Source organism: Ochotona curzoniae, unplaced genomic scaffold (assembly GCF_017591425.1).
Source record: "Ochotona curzoniae isolate NIBS_2020 unplaced genomic scaffold, NIBS_Ocur_1.0 contig_3190, whole genome shotgun sequence".
NCBI lineage: Eukaryota > Metazoa > Chordata > Mammalia > Lagomorpha > Ochotonidae > Ochotona > Ochotona curzoniae.
The window spans coordinates 21,584,411-21,597,435 of record NW_024465751.1 but is presented as its reverse complement, the minus strand read 5'-3'; the positions used below and the strand labels follow the sequence as shown (position 1 = coordinate 21,597,435).

Genomic DNA, 13,025 nt, shown 5'->3' with positions numbered 1-13,025 from the left:
CTGGAAATACTTTGAGAAGAGACATGCATAGGATTTTGGCACTTAACTTCTTGTTTGAGGCAGAGGTGCACTTTAGTGAATAATAAAATAAACAAAATAATCTAGGTCTTGAACTTCAGTAAAAAGTTCTAAGTGAGTATATACAAAATCCTGTTTGATTTCCTTTTCTGTGTTATACAGCCTGTCTCCTTCAACAAAACTTATTGGAAAGATTTCAAATCATTGACTGTATCTTAAAATTTTCACAGTAAAAACTCTTCCTTTCAAATTGTTTCCCACAATAGAGTTCCTAAATAGCAGCCAATGAATTCATAGTGGTGACAGTGCCTAAGCTCTCTGTCTGTAAATGTAGCCCTTTAAACAAAGAAGATGTTGAAAATATAGAGACACTCTTATTTTTATCTGTCTGAAGCAATTTATATGTTTTCATTTTTTGCATTATTTTAACATATATGGTGTCAACATGTGTTTCAAATATGGATTTGTAAAGGGCACCCCTACAACCCTTTAAACAGAGGAGTATTTTGTTTCAATTTATACTGTACATATCTGATTTGAAAACAGTAAATTTTCTTTCAAAATTTGAAATCATAGTCACTTTGTCTTTTAATACTGTTCCTGAAGATTCGATACTACGTGTATACACATAAAGTCTGAGTTAAGTAAGAATAGACTGGACATGTGTGGAGGCAAGAAATCCCAAAGAGAAGTGATTGATACACAAATGGGCTAACAACAGAATATAAATGATTAATCAAATGAAAAATGAAACAACCTGTGGGGCAGGTGTTTAAACTGGGTAGACTCCAACTGGCTGCACCCCAAGACCACCAAGGCCGATTAACACAACTGCATTTTACATTGAGGTACTAGAGTTTGAATCTTGCTCAAGCCCCTCACTCCAGCTTCCTGCTAACGTGAGTGCTGGGAAGCAGGGGTAATGGCTCAAATCCATTTTAATTCATTTTTAAGGATTAACTTATTATTTTGAGAGACATCTTCTGGTGCACACATTAAGTGGCAGCATCGGCTAGAGATAAGCCTGCCTAACTTCAGGCTCTTCATTCAGGTCTCCCACATGGGTGGCTGAGGTCCAATCATTTGACCATCTCCCTTCGCTTTTCCTAAGACATTACAGGAAGTTGGATTGGAACCGGAGCAGCCGGGATTCAAAACACAACCCAAATAGGATGCTGGCATTGCAGGTAATGGCTTTACCACAATGACAGCCCATCAAGTAATTGAATTCTTGCCACCCACATAGGAGATCTGGATTAAATACCTGGCTCTTGGTGTCAGCCCTAGTCAAACAGGATATTTGATAAGTATTTTGAATGTGAACCATCAAACTGAAGATCTCTTTGCCTCTCTGTGTCTCTGTCTCACTAATAAGATGATTAAAATAGAAAAAAAGGATGATACAGAACTAAATCTTCTTGCTAGTGGAACTGACTAAATTAACTATTAAAGTCTTAGGAAAGTCAAAAAGCCTGTGCATAACAAGCAGAATGCAAAATTCAGAGACAACTTGTTAATATGTTAGGATATCAAATATCATATTTAATACAATATATACCCATTAATATAAATTATGACTATGAAACATTTTAAAAATATGATGCATCTATAAGGATAGATTGATTCTGATTCCTGTATATAAATCATTAATGACATTTTTATGGTATTACTATCACATAAAGAGCAGGAAAAATCTAGCATTAAATAATATTTAAGATCTGTACATATATGAACTTGGGCTTACATAAAATTATGTATTAGTAGGCAACTATGTAAATGCACAAATATTGGAACTATGTGTGCATATTTACATGTCAGTATATTTGTAGAAAACTTCTGGAAAATAAATATATTTATAACTTAATGACCATATCAAGCTTGTCTTATTTTTTAAATAAATTATTAGGGAATGATTTTTTCATAAAAAATTATTAAGTGAATGACATGAGTCTAGAATTGCCTGCATAGCTGTTGTCCAGCAATTCAATAGTTTGAATTAGTGAACCTCGGAATGTGCACTGATAACCTTGTACCATACAATGAGTTTCTGAGAATGTGGAATAGTACTCCTTCTCCACATTATTTACTTTAAGAGCAATTAATGGACCTAAAATATTTAACATAAACTGTGCGGTGTGTGTTTTTCAGTAAAAGTATTTTTGTTAGCTGTGTGTGTATGTGTGTGTATGTGAAAATAAATGTCATTGGTTGGACTGACAGCTTGCCAGTTCCTTATTCAATCACCATTTAAAAAGTACTTGATATCATACATATTATATATAGGTTATTGTGCCTTGAAGTAGGAAGAAAACAATAAATAAAAACGTAGTATCTGTGTCACAAGGGTCACATGCTAATAGTGTAGTTACAAACAGATAGACATGCATACATACCACTATCTTATCATGTGATGCATAAATCAAATAATGGAGGATTACAGCTATAATAATATCAAATAAATTGCCATGAGAAAAATTATAGAACGGAGCCAGAGAATGAATCTTGGAAGAGGAAGCATAATAAGCATTCAGTTCCCAAAAAAATGAATAGGAGTTTGCAAGTTGAACAAGGAATGTAAGAGATACAACAGACATAGCAAACGTGTACAGTACAGCACAGCTTCCCTGTGACTCTGCAGCTAACAGAGCACTATGACTCAGGCACTGCTCTGTATGATTGCCACTCAGTAACAGTCGGCAGACTTGCTCCATCCAGTGCTTACTGTCATCATCTCTGTGTCACAAACAAAGAAACGGAAGCATTGAGGCTGTAACTTGCTCACAGTTACACAAATAGAATGTGAGAGCTTGTTCTAGTGACAACAAAGCAAAGGGAAATAGAAACAGTCTGGCATCAAAACTCCAGCTCTGAGCAACTAGGTCCTGTGAAAAATTCACAGAGGTAAGAGCTCAACACTAGGATCAAAATGATAAAGGATTGTGTTCTGTGCTGAATAACTTGAACTTCCTCCAGTACAGAACACAAGAATGTTGGGGTGACTTGAATGAGGAAATCTATTTGATTTACGTCTTAGGAAGAAAATAGATCTGATGGCATCAACAATTATTAGTACTTTATGGGAGACCAAGGAAAAGGGAATAACTCAGAAGCCTTTTGGATTTATAATTTGATCAGAATCCTATTTAAATTTCAAGGTTATTAAAATTTAAAAGAAAGGAAAATGTATATGCAATATATTCAGTATTTTAAAATTAAGATAAAAAGACAACATTTTATTCAATCAGAATCTGTGAATATTATGCTTACCAGGGATGGTACAGTTTTTTTTTTCCCTCCCTGATATTCAATAGTAATATAATTCAATTTAGATTACTGCTAGAAGTCCATGAAGTTTTACTGGAGTATTTTGTGAAGAATTTACTAAAAGAAGAATAAGTTTAATTAGAAAGTAACTTTATTTCTTTAGGCTCAGTAAATATTAAAGCAACACTGCTTGATTATACTGTCATAATAACTCACTTGTAAGGCATGATTTGATATCTTGAAATTTAATAAGCTTCAGTCACATCAAATCAACTTAAATACTTCCCAGAGCTCCATCTCAAAGATAGATGAGGTTTGTTACATAGGTCGAGTAAAATCTAAATGCAAAAGAGTTTAAGTCTCCTATTGCAATATTAGAAGAACTAAATAGTTTAAAACGATGGACTTGATTTATCAGTTTAACTTAACTACTTCAAGCCCCAAATTTTGAAACATACCCAATGAATGCAATGGAACACATGAGACCTTTTGGGTTGTATGAAATTGTTATCCGAAACAATGAAAGGATTAGCATGTGGCATCAAATATAAAGTCATCACGGGACAGGTAAATGCAAGCTGACTTCTTGCCTAACCTTAGCTATTATTGCATTTGACGTTTGAAAATGCTATAGTAATCTTGGATCTAGCTAGGAAGCAGGCAAGTGCTAGATTTTCTAAAAAATTATACTTTACTAATCGTTGCAAGCCCTAAGAGTTTCAGGAAGACATCTAGCCTAGAACATAAAGCACAGCACTCAAAACATTCCGTTACAAGACCTACTAGTCACATTGTAGATGACACAAGATTTAAACTAGGTTTCTCTTGCAGGACTAGAAGCGTCCCTCCATCTCCCATTCCTCTCACCTGGCTGCAACCACTGCCAATAGAAAACAGCTCCTAGAAGCCATAGACAACAACGCCCCTCAAATATCCCACCTTGGACCCATTTCTTCTTCCTCACAGCTCATGAAATTCGCTCCAGTCCAGCCATCCACCAATCAGATGAAACCTGGCATTCCACCTGAGAATCCTACCCCCAATCTTCCAGCTGCTTTCCCCATCCTCGCCCACTCACCAATCATCCTTAGGCATTCACCTGCAAGCATCAATCCCCTGGGGTCCGCCTTCATCCCTCCCAATCCCCATCCCCCACACCTTGCAGACATAAAGCCCCCCAGGTGCGGCTTTTTCTCCTCTCTCTCTTCTCCTTCCAGCCTCCCTTCCCCTTTTCCTCTTCACCTCTCCAACGGCTCTCTCTCTCTCTCTCTCTCTCTCTCTCTCTCTCTCTCTCTCTCTCTCTCTCTCTCTCTCTCTCTCTCTCTCTCTCTTTCTCTTTCTCTTCTTCCGACCTTCTTCTCCTTCCCTCTTTTCCCTTCCCCCCCTTTTTTCTCCACCACCTCCACCCCTTTCCTGCCCCGCTGGAATAAACCGCCTCAGATTAAAAAAAAAAAAAAAAGGAAGAAGAACTAAATAATGGCCTATATAATGATAGACCAAAAGCAAGTGGTGTATTCCTTTTTTTCACATTTCTGTATGTGTTAATACGGTAACTTGATCAAGTATACTTGAGGCTGTATCACATTGGAAATGTTTTATACAAAAACACAGAAAACCATTGTTTGTTTTCTGTTCTCCCATATTTGTTGATTGTTCATGGGCAAGTTATGTGCCTTTGGTAAACTTCAGGTTTTGGGGTGAAAAGCAGGAAATAACAATATATACTTTGCCTAATTGGCTGGATGACTAATGCTAGTGAATGTAAGGCTCTTGGCACAGCTGTTCACCACGAGAGTAGGTAGCAGGTGGGTATCTATGACGGCTCCTCACAATTCACTCTGCTCTGAATAATCTTACTAAAGATTTCCCTCATCATCACTCTGCATATTCAGCATAATTACCAAGAAACCTCACACATCATGACTTTGTGTACAGGGGGTGCCAAATTCACTTTCTGGATATCCTCATGAGGCAGAGTGAATTTTTTTTTTTGCAATATTCTTTTTTGTGTGTTGTGCTCCACCTTTGTGAAATGTTGGGATGAGATCAGAGCTGACAGGTGCCTAACAACATGGCTAGCTGACCAAAACTTTAAACTAGCAGATCTGGTCTCAGATTACGCTCTTCTGAAGGAAACTACCTTGGACATCCTTCCCTGCTACAGCGTCTGCGGATCAGGTGGATGCTCGGGACACGTACGGGAGAAAGCTGATCAGTGGTGACAGCTGTGTGGTACTCAGGACAAAGGTGAACATCAGTGCTTCTCCTTTAGCTGAATGTTTGCCTGCATAATTTTGACCGCACAGGTGAGTTAGTGATCTGACAACTTGGTGCTGTTTCCTTGAAAACACACCACACACACACACACACACACACACACACACACACACACACACACACACACACACACACACACACACACACACACACACACACACACACACACACACACACACACACACACACACACACACACACACACACACACGATGTTAGATTAAGGTAGCATTCAACGAAAAGAAAAAAATCCTAGAGAAAGCAACAAGCAAGCCTGAAAGCTTCTTACAGTCAACTTCAGGAGACTGCTAGAAAAATCATCAGAACAGCAAATGTTAATCCTATTCCCATTGTGTGTTTTTGGCTATTTAAACAAGAGAGTAATGTCTCCAATGTAGCCAAAATACCATTTGCAGCCTCAAAAGTGAGGCACTTACTTTGCCAGGATGTAAATCAGCAGGATCTCTCAGCATGCCGTGGAGCATAATCCTGCCCATAAAATATTCCTCCGTGTTCAGCCAAAGTACTGGTAGACACCCCTGACGGCCAGCTCATCATCTTGGCTGTGGATGCCCCATGTGATTCAAAGCTGGTAACTCACACCCCCAGACAAACGTTCATACTCCCTGGGGAGGAAGCAAGGCTTAATTTAGGTAATCCCTCCCAACCCCAGCGAGTATACCAGCTGATATAAACCAGGCCTCACTGACTAGAGGCACGTTGTTCATACATTTCAGAGATGCCTCAATGGAGAAATAGTTTGTTATTGCATTTGGAGGATTAAAAATCAAATAGAGAATATGTAAGGCTGATCAATAAATTTTGAAAAACATTAACTTTGGCCTTCTCTCCATTAACAGGTGAAACTCTTTGGCTGCTCTTGAAAGTGCTTGGTAGATCTTCCCACATTTCACTGAGTATATAAGCAGACAATAACAATAAACAGAGAAGAAAGTATGCTAAGTAGAACGGATGCATGGCTCTGATTGGTATAAAGTAGCTTATGCCTGATTTTAGAATTGATGATCCACCAAACCTCCATGTATATTCTGGATCCTTCATCAATCAGGATCTTAGAAGCTTAACTGCAGTGATAACACAACCAGGAGATACAGCAGAAAAATCTGCCCTCAGGAGCCACTCCGGAGGTAATGTTAGACAGAGGGCTTACAGTCAAAACGAAAGTGCTGCGGATAGGATATAAGGAATATTTTTGTTTTTATCAGCATGGGAAATAAATAAACCTGAAATCTCTAGATTCATTATGAAATATCTATATCACTTTAAAAGCAATTTGGTATTAACTGAAAATATTATCTTATGTAATAACTAGGGTGATTTTTATATATAAGAAAAGCTTGATTTTCCAAGGAAATTAGATTTTAATTAAAGATAGTAAATTCATGTCTTCAACAAAAAGCACCTACGTGTTTGTGCGAAGCACTCTGAACTTGATCTGGAGTGGTGTTTTGTGTTGTGAGGACTAATGGTCTGACTGTTTTACTCATAGAAAAAAGAGAACTACTTATAAAAAGTTTGTCCTTTAAAATATTGCCCATTATATAGGGAACTTTATGCTAGCATGACCATATGCTTTATCACAAGTCATGATGGAAAGCCAAAGTTAATGACAATAATATTCAGTTAAGGTAGTAAGAATTTGTTAAAAACAACAAGAAAGGATGAAATGAGCATGAGAAATAGGAAGGGAGGGAGAGAGAGAGAAGAAGGAAGGAGTGAGAGTTACACAGCAACTTAGGAGCGAGAGTCATTGTGGTAATTAAGAATGAGACACCTGAAGCCCCTCCACCTCCAATTTGTGCATGGTATCCTCACAGTCACGGTGGGATGTGCTGTAGACCAGGAGCTACTGCATATGTCAGTAGGACAGAAGTTAAGAATATAAATTTATTCTGGTAAAGTTTTGAACATTTATGAGGTGGTAACAAACACACCAAAAGGGTGAAATAAAACCATGCTATGGAATACACAAAAAATTAAGCACCGTACATAAGAACAATATGGGCAGGATATGTTATTGCTTCAAAAATATATTTCAGTTTTTAGATTTTTTTTTATTGGAAAGTCAGAGCTAGAGAGAGGAGAGACAGAAAGATCTTGTCTGCTGATTTACTCCTCAACAGGCCACAACAGCCATAGCTGAGCTGATCCGAAAGCATGAGCCACAAGCCAGGAGTTTTTTCTGTATCTCTCACGTGAGCACAGAGGCCCAAAGAGCTGGACCATCCTCCACTGCTTTCCCAGGCCATTCGCAGGGAGCTTGTTGGGAACTGGAGCAGCAGGGACACACATCATCACCCATATGGGATCCCAGTGGTTGCAAGGCAAAGAGTAAGCCATCAGGCTATCATGCCTGGCCCAAAAATCGACTTCTTTTTAAAGAAAGATGGTTGCAAAGCAGTGTGTATGGTATAAAACAACTTCTTGATTTGTAATATGCAGCAAATATTCAATCATCAGTAGAATAATGACTTTTAAAAACTATTTTTTTTATCTGAAAAACAAAGTTACAAAAAGGAGAGACAGAGAGAGGGAGAAAAAGAGTGAGAAGGGGAGAGAGTCTTCCCTTTGCTGGCCCAGTTCCCAAATGGCCACAACAGCTGTTGACTCCAGCCCCAGGACGACAGTTTGACATTTTTTTGGGGGGGGGGTACTTTTTCCTTTCTCTAAACTAAACATGTAATATTTTTTTAATTATAAAAACAAATCAGAAAATAAGGTGAATTGCCATTGTTTTACATACTCATGATGCCTGAACAAAGCTTTTACAATAACACCTTGAAATGCATGACTGTAACATTTATTTTTAGTGGCTCTAATGCCTAGGATGGCTAAGGTAAAGCAAACCCAGTACATATCCAGTTCCTGTGAAATCACCGTAGATGCAATGTGCTTTTTCAACAGGATTTTCAATTCTGGAGCATTTCACGACACAGCCAATTCAAGGTCAAGTCCTGTCAAGTTTATTTATAATTACACAATTTACCCCATGACACAGTACAAAGATAAATAAGTGTAGGATTTAGAAATAGAGGTCACAGGGCCTGAGGGACCTGTTATGGATACCGAGTCCAGGGCCAGGTCTGTTTTCACATGAGGATTTAATTGTTGTTTGTATTTATTGTGAGGGAGGGAACTTTTGTTTAGGTTACCCATAGTGTGAAGAAATTGTGGAGTAGAGATGAGGATTAGCAGTAAAGAAACCTGGATATTATCCCCAGTTCTTCCATCACCTAGTTGTGTGACCTTGGGAGAGTACACTTACTTCCGCTAATCCTGGTCCCTCAGCGACAAAGGAGGAAGGAAGAAAGGAAGGAAGGAAGGGAGGGTCTTCGCAGGTGCTCTTTTGGCTTAGACAATGGCAGAAACCTGGGCATAGTGGATTGTGGCATAGTGGATTGTGGCATTGTCATTGTGGCATAGTGGATTCCACCAGCATCACATGTGGAGTCACAGCTGCTCCACTTCTAATCAAGGTTCCTGTTAATGTGCCTTGAGAGCTCTCTTTCTTTGTCTCTCTTTGAGATGAAATAAATAAATCCCAAAGAAATGTGGTAGAAATTTAATTCACCCAATACAGTAACATTTAACTAGTTAATTCTAATACAATGGTCTTTAATACAGCATAATGTACAAGAACTGAAATTTCTTTAAGTTAGACAAATATCCAGTGGAAACTATAATTAAATTCAAGATATTTGTTCTAATAAGTCAGTATTCTGAATTTTAAAACGTGCAAATATTTCAAACTTAAATCCAAAACCATCAACTTTAATTACTTAAAAGAAAATAGACTTCTGCTATCCTGCTCTCAAAATCCCTAAATGTCATTTCACTTGCCTGGGAGGAGTCACGGTTTGTAAAACCCAGCATTGTGATAATATCTATTAGGCTAACCCAAGACACTTACTATGCACTGAATAAGTGGTGTTAACAGGAGGAGTAATAAAAGGTCTCTTGATTAACTTTGAGTAATTTTCTTAAAATCTGTACATACATCTTTATTTTCTCCAATGCAAGCAAGATTTCTGAATTCAAATACCTTCTCACATATAAAGCGCTAATGAGAAGAAGCACTACTTTTTCCCTTATATTCAAAGAATTAAAGTATTTTAATTCTTTGAAAACATAAATCAATGTTTTGTGTAATAAATTTAATCATAAAAGTAATTTTCAAAATACAGTGGATTTTAAACATCTGGGTATTAGAGAAATCAACATTAAAATATAGAAAGTGTGAATATCAAGAGCGTAAAGAACGGTATTAATCCTGTAGAAATCATTACTGTACAAGCCTAAAGTTCAGCTTTCTTAGCATATCAAGATTAATTTGACTTTGAACGTGTTTTTATTGGTAAGATGCATCAAGCTTGGCCTAAAGTTGATATAGATCAAGCACATACATAAACCCTTTTGAAATAGAAAAATCCTCACCTGTTTTTCTCATGAATCTTTAGAATTTCATTTGTCTGTTGAAGAAGTTGTTTCTCTAGCTTATATGTTGATAATGAATTCTCCAGCAGTTGTATTTCAAGCCGAGATGTTTGATTTAGAACCTTAAGATAAAAAATAAAATGATTGAAAGTTCAGTGAATAACCTAACAATCTAAAATCATGATTTTTCTTATTTTTTTCTTCTTAATATGTCTCTAAGAGTGCTTAATGTGTCTTAAATCTTGTATTAGTGGTAGCTGAATGATAATATTAAAGTAGTAAATCCTTTTCATATTTCAGTCTTTGTTTTCTGAAATTCCAGAATTTTCTACGGTACTAATTATGTACATATTTTATCTGCAACACTTGCAAGTACAAATTGGATATTAGTGCAAAGTCTTAGCTAGTATAGTTAATTTAAAACAACAAAACAAAGTAAAATACCTCTTATTTGACCCATCTTCCCAAAAGCTAACTAGAAATATACAAACAATTCTTGACATACATGAAATAGATTCATGATAACACAAAAGACTTATTTGTGTTCTTATTTGAAAAACAGATTCACAGAGAGATGCAGAGACAAAGAGAAAGATCTTCTATCCACGGGTTCACTCCACAGGTGGCCACAATAGCCAGAGCTGCGTCGATCTGAAGCCAGAAGCCAGGAGCCTCCTCCAGATCTCCCACGGGGTGCTGAGTTCCAAGACTTTGGGCCATCCTTGACTGATTTCCCAGGCCACAATCAGGGAGCAGGATGGGAAGTAAAGTAGGTGGACACAAACCAGTACCCATATGGAATCCTAGCACTTGCAAAGTGAGGATTAGCCAACTGAGCCATGTGCCAGGCCCTCAATAACACTTTATCATGGATAACCATATGTAGTGGACCTCACTATGACATTAGCTTGTGAGCTATGCATAAAACCTCTGTTCTCCAAGCAAAGATGTCATGCTTCATCCCCGAAGACGCCCTCAAAGGACATCAATGTCCTTTGTTCATCTTTTTTGCTTTTTTTTTCTTTCAGAAAGGAAAGAATGATATGATCAAGGTGACCAGAGGCTGAAAGGAAGGGAGCTGTATTTGTAGGATTCAGAGAAGAAATTCTGTTGGGATGAAAGCAATTTCTTTTGTTGTAAGGTTAAAAGGGTTGTCAAACACCCACTAATCAATATTTAATGTGATTTAAAAAAAATAGAGATGAGGATTTGGAAAAGCAGTTAAAATTATCTTATCCCATAACAAAATACTTGGATCCCAAACAAAGTTCTGGACCCCAAATGGAGCTTTCTCACTCCCAAATAAATAAACAACTAAACAACAACAACAAAAAGTAATGCCAAAAAATAATTTAAAAATAAAAATAGGGTCTGATATTCAATGTGTGTGATTTCATCTAACTTGATCTCACTTGCCTTGTCCAAGTCCTTCAAGGTGTAAAATCAGGATGCCACCTGCATAGACTCAGAGCAGAGGGCCATGTCAGGAGGAGTTGGGGTTCAGAATGTTTGAATTGTCATGGATCATTAACACAGTTGTCATTAATATGGACTGAACATTGATCTAAAATTTAATATTACTGATCACATAAAACAGTTTAAGAGAGCGTCAATGGTTTCAAAAACTATATCCCTACTCCACATCATTTCCTTTCAGCAAAAATGTGATTCGAAGTTAGAAGCAACTCACAGGGGAAATTGTAGGGAATGCAAAGATTGGGAATAGACAAGTAAAATTTGAGATACTAAATACATTTTCATGCTGCTGAGATCATTGTTTGCTGGGTAGAAATTTATAAAACAATGACATGAAATGAAGCACTTATAAGTGTTCGTGACCCTCGGAAAAGCATTTGGCACAGCAGAGACATTCATTGTGTGTGAATGAAAGGTGCACTGTATCTCACTGACTCAAGCACGCCATTCATAGTTCAATTAAATCTGCTTTCTCCCTTGTTTACCATACTCCGATCATAATCTCTGGCATCTTCAGATACCAGCATTGTTATGTTTCCAGTATAGTATATTTTGTGACTATTGTTCCCCACGTGAACCAAGAGCAGAGTAGCACAATCCAAAATTCAAAATGTCTGTACATAAGTCAAGTCTGAAAACCACTAACGCTTGCGGTCTCTTCTGTCTCTACTTAGTCTGTACCCACACAGCAACCAGAAAAGCAAAAGTCAGATGACACCACGCTCTCTGTTAAACAGCCAATGGAGGGATAGGTGTTCAGGACAGTAAGAAGTCACTTGAGATGCCCACATCCCACGTCAGAGCCCTGGGTTCCAGTCCTGCCCATTCCACTTCTAATTCAGCTTCCTGCCCACGCACATCCTGGGAGGTAACAGGTAACGGCTCAGTCTGTGGCTACCTGCCACCCATGTGGGAAAGCTGCCTTGAATGCTGGGCACCTGGTGTCAACCTGACTATGCTCTGGCTGTTCCAGACCTTCAGGGAATAAACCAGTGGATGGAAGATAGGTCTATGTCTATCCATCATCTCTTTCATCCCCCCTCCCCGCAACACACACACCTCTGTCAAATAAAATGAAACCCAGTGGCTTTTCTCTGCTTTAGAATACGTTCCAGAGCCTTCAGACCAACCGACAAGGCTCTGTGCAGTCATGAGCTGCTTCTTGCATCTCACTTCCATCTACTCCTTTTTTGTTCTATTTGCTCTTGTCACACAGCCTTCTTTCTGAAATCTCCAAAGACCAAATTCATTTCCCTTTCAGAGTCTCACAATTGCGCTTAATCTTTCCACTGCTGGGAATGCTCATCTCTTCTTACATGCATGGATGGTTTCTGTTCAACCCCAAGTCATGCTCAGAGGGGCCCTTTCTTGCCACCCTCCGTAAGTAACTTTCCTCTCACCCTCCATTAGGTAACTGCTTTATTTTCCTCACGGAATTGCCACTGTCAGCAATCATCCTGTAGGTTTACTCAATTTTGTTATGTATCTGCCCCACAAGAAGGTCAGATGCACAGAGGTAGGGGCCTGGACCTCAG

At 38.1% G+C, this 13,025-nt stretch overlaps 1 protein-coding gene across 6 annotated transcripts in view; it reads right to left on the bottom strand.

Annotated features, from left to right (window-relative positions):
- Positions 1 to 13,025, bottom strand: part of ANGPT1 (angiopoietin 1) — a 228,262-nt gene that overhangs the window by 71,798 nt on the left and 143,439 nt on the right. For all 6 annotated transcript variants that reach the window (XM_040979411.1, XM_040979415.1, XM_040979413.1 and 3 more), the window contains one exon: positions 10,015 to 10,136. In XM_040979411.1, coding sequence (XP_040835345.1) covers positions 10,015 to 10,136 — 122 coding nt within the window. The remainder of the gene's footprint in view (positions 1 to 10,014; positions 10,137 to 13,025) is intronic.